Here is a 25,795-nt window from a genome sequence, read left to right on the forward strand (position 1 = left end):
AATAAAAGGATTTTGACGTAGGAAAAATCTATTTCTGGGCGATTGGCTCGTGTCGCCCTATGAAAGGATCCTTAATATCATTCTTTCTAGGCAAAATTAATCTAAAATTACCAGAGAAAAACAAAATTAAGAAAATGTCAGTAAAACTGACTCGCTCACTCTATAAAAGAAGTGTCGGTATGAGAATAGGGGCGAGTGGGATCACTACCACGAGACATTCACCATTTAGACCTTCCAATCAAAATCCCCACTAGAGAGCGGCTTGATACTAACGGGTGATGCGGCCGCTACTATACTACTAGGGACGCCACGGACAGCAGCGCCCCTAGCGGTCATCCTTAATCTATGAACATCTTGTCCTGCAGGGGGGGCAAACAAATACAGGGTGGGTTTCATAGGACGACACGAGCCAATCACCCAGAAATAGATTTTTCCTACGTCAAAATCCTTTTTCTGGGCTCAGCTCGTGTCGGCCTATGAAAGAGTACCAGAGAAACAGACAAGATGGGAAAAAGGACAAATGAAAATCAGTTGTAAAAAAAGAGGGATATAATATAAGTGAATCAGGTATATTACAGAATACAAACTAAGTAGTTAAAGCTAACTTATTCTAAAAACAATGACATAAAAAGAAAGCCAATAATATAAAGTACTTAAAATTAACTTATATTAAACATAGTAATATACAATAATGCAATGCAATTTAACAAAATAGATTCACTTAAATAAGGTATTTACATAATATACAAACACATTGTGTCCTACCCTAGGCATAAAAACAAATAAGGGTAGGTACCCTGAAGTACCATTATAAGTACATAGTGTGGATGTCCCTAGCAAAAAATAAGGGGACAATCCACTAATATGATCTCAGCGGCTAAGGCTAGAGTATCCGAGTAGCATGGCGATAGGGTGAGGCATGTTGGACGAGGTAGGTAGAAAGGAGACTGGATCTATACTATGACTACTATACAGTCTCAGGAGAAACAATGTTTCCCGCTGCTACTGCAGAAAATTTAAAGATTCCAAGGACTTTAGGTAGTGACGTTTAAAGACTGTCGGAGATTTCCATCCAGTATACTTTTTAAGATCCTCGAAGTTCATATGTTGAAAGTAGTTAATTGAGGTGGCTACTCCCCTGATGTCATGTGCTTTTGGAAATGAATCAGGATTGGCTTGTTTAATGAAGTAAAGGATCCTGTTGTCTAATTCCTTTTACTGATAAAGTACCACCTTTTTTCTCATGAAGAGAGAACCTGAGGATCTTGAGGATGTGCGAGATAGAAAGGCTCTTAAAGTTGATACTGGGCAGAGAGAAGGATCTTGTGGAAGTGGGATGACTTTCCAAGGAGCCCACCTTGCAAGAGGATCCTCATTTTTAGCCAAAAAACTACGATCCGGAGCAAGCAGAACTTCTCCTGAGGGGAGGAATTCCCCACATGACCCCGCATCTCTGGATAGAGCCGACAGTTCTGAAATTCTAGCTCCTGAAGCTAGGCTTAATAAGAATAACGTCTTTCTAAGAAGCATTATGAATGTACAAGACGAGTTGTCAGTATCTGATGCTAGTTTGAGGACATCATTTAAGAACCATGAGACTGCAGTAGGCCTTTGAGAAGGTCTAAGTCTAGCACAGGCTTTAGGGATAGACGTAAAGTAAGATTCAGTTTGGTCTATCTGGAAACCCAACTGGAAGATCTTCTTCAAAGCCGATTTATGAGTAGTAATAGTGCTAGCTGCTAACCTTTTTCAAAAAACAAGGATCTGAAAAAGGATATAGCTAAGTTAACTGTCATGGTTGTAGTGTTTGATTCTTTCAGGAAGGATGCTAATTTTTTAACAGCTGAGTCATATTGTCTAATAGTTGACTCTCTTATCTGATTCTAGGAAGAGGATGTTTTGTGGATCAATGTTAGCATCTTTGTTAGCCGCAAACTTCATGAAGTCCATAAAGTTAGGGTCTGAAGAATTCCTGAGGAAGCGAACACAGTCCTCATTTGTACTGATTGTGACAGCTTGGGATTGGGAATCCGTTGAGGTCGGAGACCCAATTCCAGAAGCAGAGGATACCAGTTGCTCTTGGGCCAGTCTGGAGCAATCAGGGCTACTAGTCCCTTGAAAGTCCTCAGGCTTGCTCAAGACTTTCAAGAGAAGATTCACTGGAGGAAAGACATAAATTTTTCTCCACTGATTCCAATCTAACGACAGGGCGTCCGTGGCATAAGCCAGAGGGTCCAGGTTGGGGGCCACATAGCAAGGGAGCTTGTGGTTTGCTTGTGAAGCGAAGAGATCTACTTGGAGACCTGGACTCTCCGGCATATCCACTGGAATGACCTGTCGTCCAGGGACCATTCTGATTTCCAGAGGGACCGACCGTGACAAAGCGTCTGCTATCACATTTCTTACCCCCGCCAGGTGAGTGGCGGACAGATGCCATTTGTGTTTGTCTGCTAGTGCAAAGATGGCTATCATGACATGGTTCACATGTTTGGATTTGGACCCTCCTCTGTTGATGCAAGAACTACCACTGCACTGTCCAAAACTAGTCTTAGATGAGACTTTTTCGGGGGAAGAAGTCTCTTCAGGGTAGAAATACTGCCATTGCTTCCAAGACGTTTATGTGGAGCTGGCGGAACTGAACTGACCAAGTCCCCTGAACTTGTTTGAATTGAGAATATCCCCCCCACCCGGACAGGGAGGCATCCGTGTGAATGGTTAACACTGGAAGGGGATATTGAAGGGGTACTAGTTTGGCCAGGTTCTTCACTTTTGTCCATGGACGGAGTTGATTGCGAAGGATCTGTGAATTACTGACAACTTGTCTCGAGATTTGGCGTTTGCTCTCGATCGCCAAACTCGGTTTATATCTTTCAGCTTTGCTTTCAGGAGGATGTCTGTCACTGAGGCAAACTGAAGAGAACCTAGGATTCTTTTCCTGGCTTCTCCTTGATGTTTGTTTGCATTTGAGGAATTGTTTCACAGACTTGGCTATTTCTTTCCGTTTGACCACTGGAATTGACAGATTGTGGGTAGACAAATCCCATTGGATTCCTAGCCACTGAAACGAGACTCTGGAGTAAGTCTGGATTTCGTCTTGTTTATCTGGAACCCCAGATGTTCCAGAAATTGAACTACCTTTTTCGTGGCTTTGAGACATTCCTCGACTGTTGGTGCCCAGATCAACCAATCGTCGAGGTATGCTGCTACCATTATCCCTTGAGTTCTCAATTGTTGCACCACCACTTCTGCTATTTTCGTGAATACCCTGGGGGCTACATTCAGACCGAAGGGCATCACTTTGAATGAGAATGTCTGATTTCCTAGTTTGAATCCTAGGAATGGGCGGAAAGTGCCTGGCTATAGGGATATGATAGTATGCGTCTGTAAGATCGATGGAGCATGTGACGGCTCCACGAGGAAGTAAGGTCCTTACCTGCGAGATGGTAAGCATTTTGAACTTGTCGCAACGAATGAAAGAGTTTAGCCTTGACAAGTCTAAGATTACCCTTCTTTTGTTGAGCCTTTCTTTGGCACGCTGAATAAGCGACCTTGAAATTTTAGATGCTTGACTCTCCGCAATAGCTCCTTTCTGAAGGAGTTCGCTCGCATAATCTGTCAATTCCTTTGAAGGTTCCTGATAAAATGATTTGATTGGAGGGGATCTTTGATCCAACTCCAACCCAATCCCTTGGACACTATGCTCTGTGCCCAATTGCTGAACCCCCACCTGTGACGGAAGAGGAACAGCCTCCCTCCTACCTGGGGAGCCTCACTGTTGTTGGGCGGGTTGACCTCCACGCCCTCCTCTGAACTGCCTACCCCTTGTCGCTCTTCTGTGCCACGCTGGCGAAAGTGGCCTCTCGCTCTGCTACCTCTCGACTGCCTATTAAAGGGAGGGTAAGCCTGACCTTCATACATAGGGTTGAAGGCCGGCGAGACTGCGTAGGAGGTCGAGGGTTGCGACTGAGGAGAGAACAGGAGGATGGGTTGGGTGTCCGTTTTTGAGGTTGAAGGTTGTCCCTGTTGGGTAACTGGGACGGCTGAACGAACTGCTGTTGCTGCTGATGTTTTTGGTAAGGCTGGAACCTTTTACCAGACTTCTTTAGTTTCTTACCAGCAGCGGGGGCGGATTCTTGTTCCTCTTAGAGGAGATACCCCACCTAGCTCTAAGGCTCTGGTTGAGCCTAGCAGCCTCATGGTGCACCTCATTCACAGCGGACTCTGGGAAGAGGTCCGCCCCCCACATGCTGGAAGCCAGGAGTCTATTAGGTTCGTGCCTAATAGTGCATTCCTGCAGAACGTGCTTTCGGCAGTTCCTCCTAGCTTGGAAGAAGTCGAAAGCATCCCGTCTGAACTGTTTGAAGCTGAGACTTGGCCAGAATCTTAAAATAGAGGTTCTGTGCCATACGATCGAAGCAGCCCATCTCAGTGATAATTAGAGAATTGAGGGATCTTCCAAACCTAGTTCGAGCGTCGAACTCTGCCTGGATCAAGGTATCAGGCAGCCTTGGAAGCTTTTCGCCAAACTGGTCCATTGCACAGTCCGGTTTGAGCTTACCAAGCGTGAAAGTGGCAGGCAAGTTCTCCCACAATTCTCCGAAGGCTGGAAAGAGCGGAGAAGTAGAATCCGCTTCCCTCAGCTGTGGCATGGGCTCTCCTTGAGGACTGTCTGAAGAGTCGCTTTCCCTATTTTTGGTAGCGACGGAAGAGAAGCCTCCTCCTCCGTCGCAAAAATATTGTGAAAGGACTCTTGAAAGCCACCTGGAGCCTTGGTGTTGGTACACTCCCAGTCCTCAAGGCAGTGAACCCATTCCCGCTGAGCGTGCTCTCTACTATAAAGCACGTTCTCTCTGGAGATCTTGTCCTCCCTAGTGAGGGCCGCCACGGTCAGCCTAGGCCATGATCCAATGAAAGGCTGAGTCAATCCCGGAGGATAAAACTCGAAGTCCTCAATCCTTCGAGTTCCACACTCCGGGACAGAGATCATACCGTCCTTGAATGGAGCGTAAGCGGCCACTCTCCATGGGTTATCCATGGAGAAGGCTTGGTAGGACTCAATAAAGGATGTAGCTGGAGAATGCCAGCACCTGCTACTGGGAGACTGGATGAGGAGTCCATGAGGCAAAGCCCAGCTTACTCGGTCCTCATTCTCTCTAACTCTGTTAGAGAGATCTTGGATGGGACTGGCCCGACTGACTAAGGGTGCTCGACAGCTGTGCGAACATCTGTTCGAACTTGGTTCCGAGGGCGGAGACCTGCGAGCCTACCATCTCTCCTACCTGTTGCATCACCACTGCTGAGAAGGCAGTGGGATCAAAGGTGCTCGGTCCCACTACTCCAACCGGCGTTGCCGGAGTGGATGCGGTGGAGGCCGGAGAAGGCATTGGCTCAGCAGGAGCGCGAGCCTTCTCCTTAGAAGACTTGCTTCTAGAGCTCTTGGAGTATGAAGAGCTCGGCTTAGCCTTCACCGCGTCAGCATAGGAAGTCGAAGACTTCTTAACTGAAGAAGACGACGACGACTTTTTAGAAGTCGTCTTATGGAGGGTCTTTCTGTTCTCTCTGTCCCTTCACCTTTGGGGGTACAGAGAGAGCGGGAGAGCGGGCAGGGATCTCAGATCCCGTAAAGCTTTGGAAAGAAGCAGTAGAAGAAGGGACAGGAGAAGATCCAGGAGCGCCCAAGGAAAGACCTTGGGCGCCCGACACACCTACCTCAACCAACAAATCCTCCGCACCTACCGCCATAGGCTCAATATTTAGGTCCAAGGTTGCGACGTCTGGGACCGGCTCTTGCGTGGCCACGGCCCCGAACGACTGCTGCACCTCTTGCTGGATGGAGGCGATGAGAGGGGCTGCAGAGATAGGGTCAACGTATCCTGTTGATTTGCCGCCGGGAGATCTGGACGGCCAGCTTCTTGTCCAAGATGTATGGCTGGCCCTTGGCGGCGTTCTTCCCGAAGCCGCCCACCCAAGCCCTTCAGGGTTGCTAGGGCGACTTCCCTCACACCGGCAGCCTGAAAGAGAAGGCGAAATTGAAGTTCTAGTGCGGGACGGGGTTTAACAAGCTTATGACTAAGTGTTGTTAGTAATACGATAAAGAAGTCTAAAATCGACTTACCCCCCCCACCAGCTGACTGACAAGGTCATAACAGATGGCGCAGGCTTCCGGGTGCCAGACGATCATGGCGTTGTGAGTCGTAGCACACGCGGCGTGAGTCCTGCACTCATCGTGGGCGCAGGGGTCGTACAGAGTCGCATTGCACCCTAGGACCTGACAGTTGGTAGCCTGTAAGTGGAAAGATACATAAGCATCAGGAGAACACTTACAGCCTAACCATTGCTCCGCTGCATGCCGGAGCGAGAAAGTTAGATTAAACCAGAGCCCCGCCATAATACGTGTGGTAACAAGATGGTTGGAGTTTGTCCAAGGCTACGCCGGAGACAAGAGAAAGAATCCAACCAGGTGTGGTGGTGAGAGATGAAACCACGACTGGGAAAACGCGGAGATGGTATACACACAGTTATATAATACTAAAATTCATCGTGAAATTAGGTATATCCTTTATATATAAACGAAATAAATATCAGTCTTTTTCCCCCGCTACTAGAAGAGTGCCCGGGTAAGAAGCAAGCTACTCCTCCGGTGTAGCGGGAAAAAAAGGGAAGGATATAGTAGGCAAGCAATAGACCACTAGTAGTGACCACCCCGCCCGCTGGCGGAGCCAGACGAACTATAACCAAAGGTGCCCCTCTGCGGCGGAAGGCTCCGTTCGTTATAGTAGGGGAAAGGTGGACCTGAGCAATGGGGGGGGGGGGGGGTTCCCGGGGCGTCACGCGGCGGGAGAGAGAGAGGGGGGGGGTGGCCTACTCCTCCCCGTCCCAACAACTACCCGCTCGGTGACCCGTACGAAAGCAAAATGTGGTCGCCCTATACCCCAGCTGGGAAGAACCCCTGGCCTCCTCAGAGAAGGAGGGAGGAAGGCTACTGAGGTTGTCATGGCAACCAAGGCAACCAAGGGGTCCCCCAGACCCTCCCTATACCTGGTAGGGAGGGAAGGGGAAGGGTAAGGTGCGATGGAACATGTGACCGCAAGTGGCCTAAGCCGCGATAGCAACACAACCGTGGGAGGGCCACATGAACCAGGCTGTACCAATACATGGGACATGCACCTAGGCTAGCCTAACACCCTAAATAGAACTAAAATTACATCGTAAAAGGTGGAAAAGACACTTTTAGTAAAAGAAAAAGAAGCCAGGAGGAGGCAAACTGTTCCGAGGAACAGTAGACTACTCGGAGCCAGCGATAGCCGATGAAGAGCAAGAGCCGGGATGCTGAGCCAGAAACACAGAATAGCCCTAAATACCAAACTAAGAGAAATGGTAAACGGGCTAACCTAGCTAAAAAGGCGATGTAAAAAACGATGAACGTGATATAGTAAGCCCATAAGTACAAGAAGTCCCAGTATGGAAGACCGGGAATTCTTAACATGAGGCAGCACGGCGCCGCCACGAGTCGACCGGGAAACCGTATATATGACCTATAAGAAGGAAAATACTGGTCCCTGGAAGACTAAAATACGGTAAAAATACTACTTATGAGGCACTTAACTTAGCCGATGCGATGGCAGCACGTTCCATGATAGATAAGGAGGTAAATCCAAAGATATACGGTACTGCACAAGTGAAAAAATGCGTACAACGCGTACTGTCTAATAATTAAGGATGACCGCTAGGGGCGCTGCTGTCCGTGGCGTCCCTAGTAGTAGTAGTAGCGGTCCGCATCACCCGTTAGTAATCAGCTCTCTCTAGTGGGGAGTTTGATTGGAAGGTCTAAATGGTGAATGTCTCGTGGTAGTGATCCCACTCGCCCCTAATTCTCATACCGGACAACTTTCTTTATAGAGTGAGCGTGTGTTCCAGTTTTACTGACATTTTCTTAATTTTGTTTTTCTCTGGTAATTTTAGATTAATTTTGCCTAGAAAGAATGATATTAAGGATCCTTTCATAGGCCGACACGAGCTGAGCCCAGAAATAAAACAGAAGAAGAATTCTAAAAAAATATGCATTTGTTGGCAGTCTGATTTATTTTATATTTTATGATATCTAATTCACATTTTTTTTATTAAATGTATTGCATGTACTTATTTCAAATAATTATTAAGTAACCATTAACTATAATAAAAAAAAAAAAAAAAAAGCTTCCAAACGTCTGGTTTTTACATCCGCACTTACGAGTATCGAACGATCGACAAGCAATCACTTTACACAGTAAGCCATAAATTTTCATTATCTCTCTTCAACTACTGAAACTACCAAACAGTAAATAATAACCATTCATTTCTATTCTTTATTCTAATCTTTACCTAATGTTTTTTTTTATTAAATGTATTGCATGAATAAGTTTTTCAATTTACAGCATCCTTTTACCAATAGAATACTTAAAGCACAAGGGGTAGATGCTGACCAATAGGAGAGCAGGACCTTATGGGGTGACTAGCATCAGGAACCAACCATGGGAGAGCGGGAGGATGGTGGCGAGTTTACTCAGTTGGCGGCGCGGGAGGTTTTAAAATTGTTCTCGGTGGTCCGGACGAATCTCGGGACTTTACAGCAACAACCTTTCGTATCTTGAAAACTTTTCGTATGTAGAGCCTTTTGTATCTCGAGGTACTACTGTATATATATATATATATATATATATATATATAAATATATATATATATATATATATATATATATATATATATATATATATATATATATATATATATATATATATATATATATATATATATATATATATATTTATTATATATATATATTATATATATATATATTATATATATATATATATATATATATATATATATATATATATATATATATATATCTATATTATATGTACGTGGTCCCCTGTATTCACGGGGGATATGTACCAGACACCTCCCGTGAATAGTTCAAGAAACCCTGCGAATGTTGGAACCCCTATAAAAATGCTAAAAACAGCCTATTTTGTTAGTTAAAACTGAAGAAAAACCCACTAAAAATTTTCATGCTTGGTTTTTTTAAATGTATCACGAAAAGTACATTTTATGATGAAAATGATAATAAACACCAGGAATTTGTGGATATTTCTAATAGAAAAATACAGCGAATTTTATAATTTTCCGTGAATAATGCGGGGAAACGTTCCCGAGAGAAATCCGCGAATGCATCCATGGAAGAATACAAGTATGTCATCTGTTCAAGCAACAAACTAAGCCAGCCACAAGCAAAGGGTTTGTCACCACTCCTCACTCCCCTTGCTTGAGAGGTGAGTGCATGCTACTGAGAAGCAAATTTGTATGTTGTATGGAACAAAAAAATAATTGCTATAACAGTAAGGCTTCCATATTAACTTGCATCAAGCCAGTTCCAGCGTATAATGTGTCTAATCTTCAACCTACTCGTAGGAATGCAAAATGAAAAAAGGGAAAGAAAGAGACCAGTCATCTCACTCAGTCTCTCTTCCACACAATCATCTTAGGCAAGATATGAACTGTCTCGCAGGTGCACTGGATGAACTACACAATTTGTTGTACAGCCACCACTGGACCCAAGGAAAAAAAAGTGTCCAAGGACTTGTGGGCAAAGTTCTTGAGATAAAACGAAGCGAAAGTGGTCTGCCAAAGCAAGTAACCAGCATTCAAAATCCTATGAGCAGACAAGTTTTTCTTAAAGGCCAGAGAGAAACTTATTCCTCTGATGTCATGCACTCTTGCATGCACAGTATTTATGACAGAACTTCTTTCTTTGCTCGGAATGTGCTAACAAAAAGTCTACGACATCTAGGCCTTAGGTGACAAGTCCTTCTTAGATAGCAATGCAGTGCTCTGACAGGACAAAGCAATAACTCTTGAGGATTGTTATCAACAACCTCCTTCAGGGAAGGATTGGAAAATGAGGTAAATCTGTCATCATGTACTGAAGAATTTTGAGTCTTAGCCATGGATTCCGGGACAAACTCGAAGGCTATGGACCTCCAATCCCTGGTATGTGTTTCCATCATAATCTAGGCCATGGAGCTCTCCAACTCTATTCAAGAAAGCCAAGGCCTGAAGGAAAACTGTTTTCATAGTCAGTTCTCTGTCTGATGATCGACATAGTGGTTCGAATGGAGCCCGAATGAGACTACTCAGAAGCCAAGTAGGAGATTTGAGTTCTCTAGGTAAACAAGACTGTTCAAGAGCTAGGTGAACAAGACTGTTCAAAGCTCTTGAACAACATAGAGATCCCCCAGGATGAAGAGATGTCTATGCCTTTCAGATGAAGAACTAATCCCAAGGCAGCCCTGTAGCCTTTGATAGCAGATGCAGAGAGACACTCCTCAGATCTGAGGAAGATCAGAAAATCCACTATCCGTTGAACCGTAGTTCTGAGAGGAGAGAAACCTTATTGACGACACCAATCACAGCGGCAGGCCACTTGCCCTGGGACATGGCTGAGAAAGATCTACTGAGGTAGCTGGGCATCTGAGTTGCTGCTCTGCGAGAAAAGCCTCTCACTTGCAAGAGATGGTGGACAGTCTCCAGCTGTGAGGAGATGGGGACCTTACCGATTGGTGGTACCTCTCTACATGTGGTTGGCAGAGAAGGTTATGCCAAGGAGGAATTTTTCTTGGAGCCACTGACATAAGAGACAGAAGGTCTGGGGACCACTCTGCTTGGGGCCATAAAGGTGCTACCAGGGTCATCCTGAGATTCCTGGAACCCATTGGCTTGTTCAATACATGATGGATCAGGCAGAATATAGGGAAGGCGTACGCTTCTAGATCGCCCCAAGAATGCTAAAGGGCATCCTCTCCCATAGTAAACGGATCCGGGACCACTGAATAATAGGCCTCTAGCTCTATTGTTTGAAGCCTCATCGTTGAAGAGGTTTTCTAACATTGGGTCTCCCCCATAGGAAAGAAGGGGGTAAAGGAGAAACAGCCTGTCTGATGCAAAGACCACTCTGTACCTAAAACTTGGGACTCTTGACAAAATTAGCTTCTCGGGTCCCTACCTCCAGTTCTTTGCCTGAAATGTAATTTCCTTATGAATTTTTGATAAGGCATGGTGAATATATATTATTATTAATAGGGCTTAGTTTTTCCAGACCTCTGAGTCTCAAGTAGACTCTTCTTGGGCTGGTTACATGAATATATAATTTGGCAAGACAATTCAGTCAATCTTGTCCCGTGAATAGCTGAAATCCGTGAATACTTAAAACCCCTCTAAAAAGGCTTAGAACTGCCTATTTTGATACCGGCAGTCCCCAGGTTACGACGGCCTCGGCTTACAACGTTCCAGAGGTTAAGGCGCTTTTCAATTACATTCATCGGGAATTATTTCCAGGGTTACGACGCCTACAACACTGATCTGGCAAACAAAGAAATATGACACCAAAATAATCAATATTTGAAGGTTTTTTGATGAAAAAATGCAATAAGAATGCAGTTTACATAGTTTTCAATGCACCCAAAGCATTAAAAGTAAGGTTTTCTTAGGATTTTTTATGATGTTCCAGCTTACGACAATTTTTGGGTTACGACGCGTCTCAAGAACGGAACCCCTGTCGTAACCTGGGGACTGCCTGTAGTTTAAACACAACAAAAACACTAAAAATGCTTATATGAGTATTTTTGTAGTTTATCGTAAAGTTTTTTAGTCATGAAAATTATATGAAAATACAGTAATTAGTGAATATTTCTCACTGAAAAATACTGCAAATAGGTGAATTTTTGCAAATAATGTGTACTATATATGTTCCATACAGAAATCTGCAAATCCAGAACTGTGAGTGGGCTCATGTTGACTGTAATTTTCACTATCATACCTCCATAAAGTGAGGACCAGCAACTGCCCATGCTCTCATGATGTGAATTAAAGGTCTTCCTGATCTGACAGCTCTGAGCATTACTTCAGCTAATCTATGTAACAGCAGAATATCTCCACCCTTCCCTCTCAGTAAGTCAGAACTATTTCCTGATGTACTCTGAAACAACATAAAACATAATTACCAAGTTTTCATGATACTTCTCTAAGAAAAAAGGATTTATTCACACAATATACATACTACTACTGTACTTGAATGAACTATGATAATTGGGACTTTAGAATTTATGTTATCTCTAGTATGTTTCAAACTCAAAAGTCAAATACCTTTGCATGTTAATAATACTAAAAGCCAACATTGTTTACATCACTACCTTAATACTGTAACAGTTATGTTACTACTGTAATCATTACAGAGGAAATATTTTAGAGCAACTTACTATGATACAGCATATTACAATATAAACTGTAAAATATCAAAAAGTCATCTGTTTGAGGTAAACAAGTTAACAACCTTACCTTTTTCTTGGGCCATATAATAAGTCCTTTCTGAGGAGTTTGCGGCAACATACGGGAAAACAGCTGAGCTTGTGAAGCTGCACATAGTTCAGTTAAAAAGCTTACTAATGATGACATGTTTAGTTTTGTAGCTGCATCATCAAACAACCTAGAACAATATTTCAATAATGTGAACAAATCTGCTGAGATAGAAAATGTACTTTGATACACCTGTATACATACACCAATAGTTTTCTTCCTCATTTCCTTATGGAAACTGCAGAATACACCATATTTCATATGATAAGGTCTCTTGCAGCCTTCATATGATTGAGTGCATAATTACAATCTTCATTTATCAATGTAATGTTTTACAGAAAGAAACTCTGTAAAGTTGCATGAAAGAATTAAGAACAGAAAAATCTTTTCCCATTTTCCAGGAACCAAGACCAGATAAAAATAAGTTACCAAGAAGCTGTAACAAACACATACCAACTGAAAATACAGAATTTTGTGGAAATTACACTTTTCTACAAACCCATTACTCATAATAATTTTACTCTGCAAAAAACAGACCTAGTCGCAATGATTTTAAAGATCTTGAAAAAAGAATAGCCAAACCAAACTATGAGTGAGCCTAACTTCACTGTCCATGGGAAGGGAAGGCACTGATGATTTTTGCAATAAAACCCATTTTATCAGGAAAAAAATATGTTCCCACAAACCCACTAATCATAAATAATTTGAATTGCAATTTACTAGAGGACATAAATAATTTGAATTGCAATTTACTAGAGGAAGATGCAAATATGGGCCTTCAGAGAACAGCAGACCTAGATGCAAAAGGTCCAATTCCTTGTAAAGGCAGCTGCAACATTCAAAATAGTGGTAGTGTCCTTTAAGTGCATCTGCAAAGGAAGCCATAGCCCAAGCCAGTACACTTCCTCAGCACGAAAAATGGGTACTCCTGGAAACACAATCCTCCAACTGTGCCAACATTATGAGGGTGATGCAACAAAGAAGACAAGGATGAATGTCCTAGATCCCTCTCAACCAGTAGCAGATGACCCACAACAATGTTAGGTCCCAAATAATAAACATCAAGAAATTTATGGGTGACACCACAGATAAAATCTTGTAAAAGTACTCTGGCAATACCATGTACCTGAAGCATAAGAGAGAACTCTAGATTATGCATAAAGGCCAGGGAGGAGGAGAGCACTTGAACCTCTTGGGCCCTAATGTCCAGCTGCTATAAGGCCCTCCTGAGTTTACAGCCAAATTAAGGCCATGAATTAATATGCTGAAGTCAAAAGGAAGTAGAATTTTTAAGCAGGATAATTCTGGCAACCTCTGCGAAGGAAGAGATGAGCAGATGAGAAAGTGGTCAGAAGGATTCTGACTGCTAGTGACACAACTTAAGGGCTCTTACATGGCACAAAAAAAGCTATCTGCAGGAGCTGAAGGCAAGGCAGGAATGGCAAAGTAACCTAAGAACGAGCTGCCCTTGTTAGAAGAATGGGCTTTGGCCACAAACTCCTATATAACAAAGGAACCATGGAAGACTAATGGCTGGAATAAGATAATTTGCCTGAAAGGGCCTGGAGTTTACAGACACCCTTAATGAAGGTCAGGGCAACCAGGAATTGTAAAATATTTAAACTCAAATCCAGGAAAGAGGCATCCAAAAGGGGTACATAGGGAATCAAATTCCAACTGGGAAAGTTAAAAGAAGACCAGGGGGACTGAACATAGAGCAAAGTGACACAATTTAATGGCAAAGAGAAAAGCTCCTTGACATTAATGAGATACATGAAGAAGCAGACTCCGGATGACTTGGATGACTGTGAAACTGGTGGAAGTGCGTTTCCTTCAGAAAACACTTCCAAGTAAGAAAAAAACCCTGGAAAAGTCCATGATGTGATCTAGGTCTGTTGCAGCCAAAATGAGCTGATGAGAGCCATCTGGGTGTTGGCTGACACCTGAAGCTTCATAAAAAAGAATCTGACTAAACAGTGCAAATGGAAGAAACATGTAGGCACGCAGACCACTACAAGTCTGGAGCATGGCCTCTAGAGCCTAAGGTGCTAGGTTTAGTTGTGAAAACAGTATAGTGGTAGCTTGGCATTTAATAATTTGGTGAACTGATCCACCAACATTGTCCCCCACATTTGCCAGACATCTGCTAGAGGAACCACTCCAAAAAAAATCTGACAAACCCTATTGAGTGTGTGTATGCCAAGATGTTGAGAATCCTAAGGACAAACCAAGAAGCAACAGTGGTCTTGCATCTTTCTGCCCATGTGAAGATGACAGTGGTTAACAAGCAAAGAGACCATTATTGTTTACCCATGGGTCTACAGTAAGTGATGGCAGCGGTGTTGTCAGTAACACTCCGATGCAGTGACCCAATAAGACGGATATGAATACTTAAGAGTCCTAAGAAAATTGCTTGAAGCTCCAAGTAGTTTATATGACTGTAGCTCTCATCCCTGAACCATGCCATATTGCTTGAGACTTCAACAAGTAGGCACCACAGCCCACATCTGAGGTGGTGGAAAAAACTATTCAAGATCTGATGAAACTAACAGAATTCTCTTCGGCAGATTCTGGGGGCTCTGCCATTAACAAATATTATATTACTCAAACTCTGTGGTTGGGATCTAGAAAAATGGGTACATCAACAATTTCCTACATACAGCCACTTGAGCTAGAGGAAGCTAATGCGCAAGTAACTTTTAGAAACTAGGTTCTCTAAGGACACCAGGTGACCTGTCAAAGGGGCTAGATCAGACCTCTCAAAGTTGATCAGTAGGCCCTAGGACAGATAAAAGTCCAGAAGCAACAGATGCTTCTCCAGCACTTCTTTCCAAGAAGTCAGGCTAAGTTGAATCTTCTTTAGTTGTGGCTTTGTGGCCAGAAGGGTCAAAATTATGGGAATCTATAAGGAGGTATTCAAAGAAGTCAAGCAGGCAAGGCAGATCAAGCAGGAGAAGAATCATTCCTTCATAGAGGAAAAGAGACAAATTTTTAAAGTCAATCCCGGCTTCAGGCGAATGATGTCTGGGTTAAGATGGAGTGACATCAAAAATGCAGAGTTCGTAGCATAGTACTTCTTATGTCTCATGAAAGGTGGGGGTAGTAGTTTGGCAGAGCCCCTAGAGCAAAGCGAACTGTCCCGGTCCGAAACAGAAGCGTTAACCTTATGCAAGACCGACTGGACGTGCTCCGACAAGGGAAGCTGAAGAGAAGATTTGGGAGCCTGCGTAGCTCCCACCAAGGCTTCCAGGCAAGCAGGAGTGTAAGACGACTGAGCCTGAGTCCTACTTTCCAAATTTTTGAACCCACGAATGAGATCAACAACTTCCGAAAAGGAAGACAAAAACTCTTGTGTGTCTCCCTCCTCCTGCTCCGGCAACGGAAACCGACGACAAGAAGGATGTGTAGGTTCCTCTAAGGCACCTTCCCCATTAAAATTGACAGAAGGATCAGCAGCCAAACAGTCTGAAACACCAATTAACCTGTCTGGGCTGGGTCCACGCGCCGGCTTCCGAGACAAACCCACTATAACTCTAGGAACATCACTACATACTCCTCCAACAGATGACTCATTAACATGTCCATGAATGGTCACAGGCTTGGCAGATGTATGAATGTGAGTTGGAGAGGAATCCCGAAAACTCGAGATCAAAGGAGAATCCCCCCAGAGTCGAACTCTTGGAAGCACCAGTGAGAGGGGCAGGCAAACACTCCTGTTGCACCAACTAAGCGCTCACCACCTTTGACCTCCTGAAAGGCGCCTTGAGACCCTTACGGCGATGAATAGGCCTGGGAGAAGGAGAACTTGCATCGTGCACGGACAGGGGAGGTTGCAACACGCTTGCGATGTGGATGGACGGGGGAGGTTGCAATACGCTCGCGGTGTGCACGGACGGGGAGGTTGCAACACACCTGTGATTCATTGCAGAGGACAAAGCAGCCACTGCAGATTGCACAAGGGAAGACATACTAACACTCTCCGAAACACCAACACTCTCGAGAACACGTCCACATTTTTCCTCCCTCGTAGACGAAGAAAGAACAAAGTCCTTAGCCTTCCAACGCTTGATACGCTGACATGGTGTAGAGGGAGAAGAGGGAGAGGAAGACAGCACTGGTTTCTTATGCGATCTCTTCACAGGAGGTGGGGACGAAGCAACACATTTCCTTCCAGTCCTCCCACTGACAAGGCAGCCAACTTATCATCCAAAACAGAGTCCAACCTCTTGAGCACTGCCTGGCATATAACCTCAGACTGATCTGCAAGAGAAAGCTGCGATGACATGGCAGGGAGATGTAGTGAACTGAGTGGCAGAGATGATGCCATGGCTGAGAGAGGCAGTGCATAGGAGACGACTGGGAGCGACGTCATCGATGGGAGTGATGTCACAAGTGGTGATGACGTCATGGCTTCCCCTCATTGAGAAGGAGAATCAGACACCACTGGTGGAGGAATACACAACGATGGATCACGTGACGTCATCAACGGGACTGACGCCATGGCTTCCCTCTGACTCAAAAAGTGGCAACAGTCACTGGCAGAGCAATACAAGATGGCTGACCTCAGCTACCCCCGAAGACGAGGCCGAGAGGAGGGGGGAGGACCTGGCCAGCCTGAGGAGGCGGGTAGTGAGCCTCCATAAAGTGCACTAGCAACCCCTCCATGGACGGGGGACCACCTAGCCCGAGTGTCTTCCAAATTGCTGCAATCTTGGACGCCTTCAACTCTGGAATAAATGAGAATGATGAAAAAGCCTCCCCCTTCCCTGGAATCAAATTAACTCCCAAAGAAGAAGGAGGCAACATTACAAACATCAGCCGGGTGGCCTCCCGATACTTCCAGTGATGAATCAATGGAAGAAAAGGAAGGAGACACAAGAACAACACTACTATGGGGGGTGAATACTGCAGGAGACGAAGCATCGGGATTTAGGCCATGCCTGGCATTCCATGCAAGGGTTCGTTATAGTACAAAAATTAGAACGGCACCTGCTACATGTGATGTGGGATCGGTCGCCGCCGAAGCCAAAAAACGAGAACATGGAAAACCTGGAATTCCGGGGCACACACGTTGATAAGGCTGAGAAGAAGCAGAAGCAGCCATAATATCACCCAAACACACACTAAACACGAGCTAAATGGGCAATGAACCGGGTAAAGGCCAAGAGAGGTTAACCACGACTCTTGCCCAGGCGGTTAAAGAAAAGACTGATGCAGTGGCTTAGGTGAGTGGTCCTTGACCACTCTTCACACGATCTACGCATGACTTGCCAGATATCACAAGATTCCTTGCTTTCATCTGTTTTTTAAACGGATCCAGCTAGGTGCTAGAAATGATCCTATTGTTAAGACCGAAGGTTTGTTTGCGTATGAACAAGGAAGAAGACCTAATCGGATGTTAATGCAACTTGTAATCCTGAGCAGCAAGATGAGAATTGATGGGTGGATGAGAAGAGCCTGAAGGATAATGAGAGGAAGTGGGGGACCAAAGATGCAAGGGAGGCTCCTTTGGCTGGAAATTGAAGACACAAGCCTTGCTCATGTTTGGGGAATTAAATATAACCTGCCTGAGAAGAATCTTGAAGTTGTGGTGTGAGATGTGGCAGCTGGGTGCACAGGGGTAGCAACTGAGTTTGTCCGAGCAATTGAGTACATGACAGCTGCAGTTGAGTATGAAACAGGGATTGAGGTAGTCCTCTAGGCGAGACAGGTAATTGAAGGCATTCACTTAAGCATAAAAGTTGAAGAAGTTGTTTAACCTACCAAGACAGGAGGCACCATGAATGGAAGTAAAAGACTGCATTAGGTGCAGTTGGAGTGAAGGATTATGAAGTCACAATCTACTCATTCATGGACGACTCGAACCATAAGAAGGTACTGGTCTTAGAGGAAACTTTGTCAAGTCTTGTAGGAAAGTGTCATCTGATGAACAAATGAAATCCCCCAATGAAAATGGGATGGCAGAAACAGGCACCAGAGCAGAAACCCAAGTAAGAGGAACTAAGGCAGACATGGAAGGAGTGGCAAATGAGACCAGCCGATTTCTCCGACATGACTGGACATGGCTGGGAACTTGTGTGTGTGTGAGAGAGAGAGAGAGAGAGAGAGAGAGAGAGAGAGAGAGAGAGAGAGAGAGAGAGAGGGGACAGCACCATCTTGAGTATGGCCAGAAAAGCATCATCTATAAGTCAACTTCATCATTGAAGAAGGGATGGCAGGAAAACAGGAACAGCCAAAGATGAGAGTTGGAAGAATGAAGGCAGGTATGGAAGAAGTAGCAGAGAAGGTGCCCAGCAGATCCCTCCTTAGGTAACCTGAGATCATCAAGAAAAATAAGGTCAATGTCCATGACTATCATGGTCACATGAAGTTTGATGAATTACCAACAGTATAGGAAGGAGGTTGATACTTACATGCATGCCACTGAGTCTGCAAACCAGTTTTCAAACATTACGTACTTTGTATCGTGGGGGGGGGGGGGGGGTGGCAACACTATTAGACCCTGCATAAGGACTACATATATAGGTCCTTATCCAAGGATGACATTAACCCTTTAACGCCGATTGGACATATTAAACGCCGATATAAATTGTCTGTTGGGTGCCGATTGGACGTATGGTACGTCGATATAAAAAAAGTTTTTTAAAAATTCACGGAAAAATACTTATAGGCCTACCAGCCAAAAACTTTTGAATCACGCGCCTTGGGGGATGCTGGGAGCTCAAGGATCAAGGCGTTGTTTTGTTTACAATTGTTACCCATTATTTCGTCACTTTGACATAATTTTTGCACCATTTGATATTAGCCGTTACATGGAGTATTATATATGAAAATGTGCACAATTTCATGTAGAATACAACTAAAACCAATCATTGGTTGTAGCTTTTTTCAGTTTTTAAATATTTTTATATAAATAACGATAAGTGCCAAAATTTCAACCGTCAGTCAACTTTGACTACCGAAATGGTCGAAAAATGCAATTGTAAGCTAAAACTCTTATATTCTAGTAATATTCAATCATTTACCTTTATTTTGCAAAAAATTGTAAGTCTCTAGCACAATATTTAGATTAATGGTGAATTTTTGAAACAAAAATTTCCTTACGTCTGCGCGGTAACTCTTCCAAAAAAACCATAAATTTTTTCGTCCGATTGTCGTAATGTTTGCACCATTTTAAATTAGCCGTTACATAAAGTTTTATATATGGAAATGTGTGCAATTTCATGTAGAATACAACTAAAAACAATCATTGGTTGTAGCTTTTTTCAGTTTTTAAATATTTTCATATAAATAACGATAAGTGCCAAAATATCAACCTTCGGTCAACTTTGACTGACCGAAATGGTCGTAAAACCCAATTGTACGCTAAAAATCTTACATTCTAGTAATATTCAATCATTTATCTTTATTTTGCAACAAATTGGAAGTCTCTAGCACAATATTTCGATTTATGGTGAATTTATGAAAAAAAAACATTTTCCTTACGTCCGCGCGGTAACTCATCCAAAAAAATCAGAAATTTTTTCGTCCGATTGTCGTAATGTTAGCACCATTATAAATTAGCCGTTACATAAAGTCTTATATATAAAAATGTGCAAAATTTCATATAGAATACAACAATAAACAATCAATGGTTGTAGCTTTTATCAGTTTTGAAATATTTTCATATAAAATAACGATAAGTGCCAAAATTTCAACATTGGGTTCGGTCAACTTTTGACTCGACCCGAATTGGAAAAAAAGAAAAGGGTTAAAAAACGCTAAAAACCTATTAAATTCTAGTAATATTTTACAATCATTTACCTTTATTTTGCAACAAATTTGAAGTCTCTAGCACAATATTTCGATTTATGGTGAATTTATGAAATAAACTTTTTTCTTAAGTCCGCGCTGTAACTCTTCCGAAAAAATCATAAATTTTTTCTTCCGATTGTCGTAATGTTAGCACCATTTTAAATTAGCCGTTATATAAAGTTTTATATATGAAAATGTGTGCAATTTCATGTAGAATACAACAATAAAACAACCTTTGGTTGTAGCTTTTATCAGTTTTGAAATATTTTCATATAAATAGATAAATAGAAAAAATTCGTCCTTCGGTCAACTTTAACTCGACCGAAATGGTCGAAAACTGCAATTGTAAGCTACAACACTTACAGTCTAGTAATATTCAATCAATTATCTTCATTTTGCAACAAACGGGAAGTCTCTAGCACAATATTTTTGATTTATGGTGAATTTTTGAAAAAAATGAAAACTGCTTTTTTTTACGTCCGCGAGTTACGAATTCATGCATCATTTTGTGATAATATTTTCTCTGTGTTGCCTTGATCATTTTACAACGTGTTATATACCAAAATGATCGCAATTTAGTGTAAAATACAACGGAAAAAAATTAACTCGTTAGCTTTAACCGTTTTGCTCACAGCACGATTTGTATACAATTATGTATGAAATTTTTTTTTGCGCTGTCATATATGATAATGATATTTTTTTCATTTCTGATGGTTGCATACTAAACTTCAGTCAATGACAAAAAAGGAGCCAAAAATGAACTCTTAATATTGAAAACTAAGCGTGCTGTGATTTTTTGAAAAAACATTTTTTTCCGCTTCCACTTCGCTCACTCGCGAACTGAACGCTGCCGGCATACGGGAAGACGATTTTTAAAATACTGCTTCGGCGTTTAAGGGTTAATGAGCTGCAGGACTTCACATTCTTCCTCACACAAGTGTGATGAGGCCTTTTCAACACATAATAATTTTGAAGACATGCAAGGAAATTATACCAAATCACAAAAAATAAATCACTTAACACTAAATCACCAGGAAACAAAAATACCTAAGACAGAAATGAGAACATAAGGTAAATGCTACCGTGGACTACTCGAAAAATAACCGGGCGTAAGCAAAACACAATCACTAATTTACAGAATAAACAAACAATCACACTAAGGCCTAGGTAAGGTGAAAAAATAATCCCTGGGATATAAGTATATTATGTAAATAATTAGATGAATGAAAAACTGAAAACTCAAAAGATAGTTTACAAAGTAACATGATGGTTACTCAAAAGATGAAGAAAAGTGAACAGTGCAACATGGAAGGAAAATAATGGTACGGCACAGAAAATGAAAAACCTCATTTAATCCCAGGAAGTAGAGTACACTCACTCAAAAATATTTGGCAATACTCTTCCCATAACTTTCATTCACCAAACAATGACTTCCCATAGTATTCATTCATCAAACAATGACTTCCCATAGTATTCATTCACCAACACCTAACAATACCTTATATTTAATTTCAATTACAATGATATTATTCCATAAATTTACCAGTACCATTTTATTGTCCAATGCCTACCTGGTCTACTTACTCATGAAACATGCCTTTGGTCTGTTTTTGCCAAGCTCCCTAAATTCTTAAACTTTATATGGCACCAACCTTCACCTCACAATTTAAGAACTGATCCTGTGGTGAGCCATAGGAGAACCTCAAAATGTCTCAGTAGTTACATCACCCCAAGTAAGAATAATACTGTACTCTTCTTTCTAATGCCAACTCACTTGCTACAAGTGCTCACTACCTACAGGCCCCTAAACTTCCAATACTTACTTGATTAAATTCCACTTCCTGCTTTGATTCTATACCATTTCATTCCAAACTTGCATGAACATCTAAGAAAGGCAACTGTAAAACTGGAGTTAGTAATTGGTTGAATATACAATACAACAGAGGAGGAATACTACTCATATGTAATTTCTTAAATCTGAGAGTTTATTGTGTTTAAAGAAGGGATGAGCATGGTTTTTACCTGTCAACTAATTGAGTAAGAGCACATATTGCTTTGCCTGTATCAGTTGGAGACAAGAAACCACTGTTGCTTATGTCATCTTGGCTTTCTCGAATCAGTTCTTCCACATTAACGCTGCCTGGCAGAGGTGACACGGGTGCTACAAACCGATATGGATCTTCAAGGCTGAAACAGATAAGAACTACTTGTTTAATTTTCTCACTTTGTTAAATATCACAATAACACATTCACCATATATATTTCACTTTAAAACTTCATGTCATGCAACAGGGACTAATGATCACAAACTGCCAGCAATCAGGGAAATAGCAGGGAAATAGCATCTCCATCAAATAAATATTGTTCAGATATATTATGGCTATTAATTAGCACCCACAGGTATACTATTTTTTTTAAATATCTTATCAAATTTATTATATCTTATTATCAAATTTAATTACTATTTCCCAAACAAAACTTTAACATATCAATAACACCCATAAGGATACTATTTTTCATATAACGTATATAATCTAGAGTATCATGCGACTTTTGAAGACCTAATTTTGAAACTAATTTTTTAAGGTGATGGCGTCATACATGAGATATAAAATTAGCGTATGTAAAATATTCCACATATAGTAACCAATATTATATAACATAAACATAATGAATATGCGTATTTTCCATGGATGTTTTAAAAAGTTATGCTTTACTGCATAGTGTCCAATAAACATTGTATGTATTCTCATATCACTACATGTACACAATCATTTATCCAAAATCCTTAGGGCCAGATGTGTTCCTGGTTTTTGGAAATTTTTGGATTGCAGAACTATGGGATCAGGATCATAAACATCACTACTATAGCAAAAACATATTTTTTTCTTTTTTCATGTTTTTTCCTTATATGGTAGTTATTTACTCATTATAGTTTGCTATTTATATTAATATTAAATGAATTTGAGATAGTTACAAGCATCAATAACAAAATAGTGGGACAATTAAGACCTTATGTTCACTAATACATACTTTCTATTTTCAACAAAAGCATTCTGTAAATAGCAAAATTATACATAATCAAAATAATCGTAATTCAACCTAACGATAAGTAAGGCTTATCGTTAGGGTTGTTGTGTATTGATATTAGTATGTTGTTATCAGTTTGCAGTCGTACATTTGAGGACGGTATGGGAATAGGCTTCGCAAATCATGACTCATCACATGCGACAAACTGTGTGGGACTTTTCATTCCACTATACGTATTAAAGTTAAAATTATTGTTAAATTCTTGTTTTCATGAAAAATTAATTGTATAAAACAAATATCAGCAGTCAAATAGTCATGATCATACCAATGTTGAAACGTAGTGCCATCCACGACATATGTCTATATTAAATAGAACAGAAGTAGGGGGCTGTCATTGGCTAACACACTCCATGGCAACCAGCTAGCCAATCAGATTTAGCTGTACACTGTCTGAGTAGAATGTTTTTTATAAGATGCTGACAATGATGTGTGGGTGAGTTTTGAATACAGTACGTATTTTTAAGCATGTATGTTTTCCATTCAGTATGTAGTTTTTAACAGTGTAAGTATTTTACTGATTACATGAATAGAATGAATTCTTTCTCATTATTTTGAGTGCAAAATTGGGATGTTGGAATGGGTCCTCTGCTAACGCTAGATCTGATCCCGACGACTGAGTTTGTCTGCGACCAAATTCCTCGTTTTGCCTTGGGATTATCCTCCTTGTCTGAGCGCTTCTGACCAAATTGCTGGCCGCCCACTGGTGAACCTTGACGGTCAAGGCGTGAAGTTGACGAGAAACCAGGACTCCCTGTTTGTTCACATAGGCTACCACCATGGTGTTGTCCGACATAAGAACGACAAAATGACCTTCTACCTTCTCCTGAAACTCCTTCAGACCCAGGAAGGCTGCCTTCAACTCCAAGATGTTGACATGTTGCTGTTTGTCCTCCAAGCTCCAAATACCTGAAGCGATGAGGCCGCCTAAATCAGCCCCCCAACCTGCGAGGGAGGTGTCTGAGAACAGAAGGAAGTCTGGTGAAAGAGAAAGCAGAGGGACACCCTTAGAAAGATTCCGGTCGTCCAACCACCAATGAAGGTCTTCTCTCACCTCCAGAGACAGAGGAACCCTTAACAGGGGTGGGTCCCCCGCTGGAGACCAGAATTCTTCCAGTCTCCAGTGCAGAGACCAAAGATGAAGACGCCCATGAGGGACCAGCTTCTCCAGGGAAGACAACACTCCCAGAAGAACCTGCCAATGATGAACTGACTGATGTGGCTCTAAAAGGAAGTTGCATGCCACCACTCGCAACTTCTCCAATCTCTGATCCGACGGGTAGAGAATCCTTTGACAGGTAGAGAATCCTTTGACTGGGTACGAGGTTCGACTTTTCCTGGTTGACTATGATGCCCGGTTCCAGATAGAATTGAAGTAGAAGATCCCTGTCCTGCAGCAGCTCTATCCTGGAAACTGCCAAGACCAACCAATCATTGAGGTACCTCAGCAAACGGATCTCCAGAGCATGGGCCCAACTTGACACGAGAGAGAAGACCCTTGTGAACACTTGATTGGCTGTTGTCAGCCCGAAGCATAGGACTTTGAACTTGAAGACCTTGTCCCCAAAAGGAACTTCCTGGACGTCGGATGAATAGGGATTTGGAAGGAAGGGTCCCTTTAGCCTATCGACAGCATAAAGTCACCTTCACTCACGGCTGCCAACACCGAACGCGGGGTCTCCATCTTGAACCATGTCTTCCTGATGAAGTGATTCAAGGTGGATAAGTCGATCACAAGTCTCCATCCTCCTGACGCCTTGGGCACCAAGAAAATGTGACTGTAAAACCCCAGAGATGGAGACACACCACTTCCTCTATCGCATCCTTGTCCAGCATCCTCTGCACTTCCTCTCGAAGAGCCAAGAACTTCCTGAGCTGTGGCTTGTCTGACAGAGGAGGAGAGAAGTCAAATGGCAGTAGGTACCCCACCTGAAGGACATCTACCATCCACTTCTCCACTCCATAACTCTGCCACTTGGCACAATGGCCCGCCAGGCAACCCCCACCCTTGGCGCAGGAGAGGGAGAGGCGCCTAACCTACCAACGGCCCCCTTGGGCCCCTTCTTGGCTTAAGGAATGAGAGCGAAAGGAACGTTGGTCCTCTGACCTAGACTGAGCCGAATGGGAAGGCCCTGCTTAAACTGAACTCCTCGGCCTACCAGGCTACAATCTTCGTGACTGCTGCTGGACAGGGGGAGGAGGAGCAGCCGGATGTCTCCGAGGACGAGACTCCAACTTAGACACAGCCTGGTGCACCAGTCTGTCTTTGGAGTCAGCCCGGCACTGGTCTATTGCATTTTCGAGCTCGGTCCAAGGAAAAATAAATTGGCACTCCAACAGATCTCATTTCTCAATGCCAGCAAGGACTCTAGTGTCAACTGATCTCTCCATCCTAGATAAAGCCGCGTCTCTTCTAATCAGAAGGAGGTTAGCCCATAAATTAACACTGAGGTGAGCCATATACGAAAACACCTTGCCTCCGGACTGCAACAGACTGGCATGCATGGATGCACTCACCAACCTT

General features: G+C 42.6%; 1 protein-coding gene across 1 annotated transcript in view; it reads right to left on the bottom strand.

Moving 5' to 3' along the window:
• The window catches only part of LOC135226200 (brefeldin A-inhibited guanine nucleotide-exchange protein 3-like), a 166,294-nt gene that overhangs the window by 35,942 nt on the left and 104,557 nt on the right, over positions 1 to 25,795 (bottom strand). Inside the window, 3 exon segments of the mRNA XM_064265643.1 lie at positions 11,855 to 12,013; positions 12,373 to 12,520; positions 22,207 to 22,371. Of these exon segments, the coding sequence (XP_064121713.1) occupies positions 11,855 to 12,013; positions 12,373 to 12,520; positions 22,207 to 22,371 (472 nt within the window).

Source organism: Macrobrachium nipponense, chromosome 14, assembly GCF_015104395.2.
Source record: "Macrobrachium nipponense isolate FS-2020 chromosome 14, ASM1510439v2, whole genome shotgun sequence".
NCBI lineage: Eukaryota > Metazoa > Arthropoda > Malacostraca > Decapoda > Palaemonidae > Macrobrachium > Macrobrachium nipponense.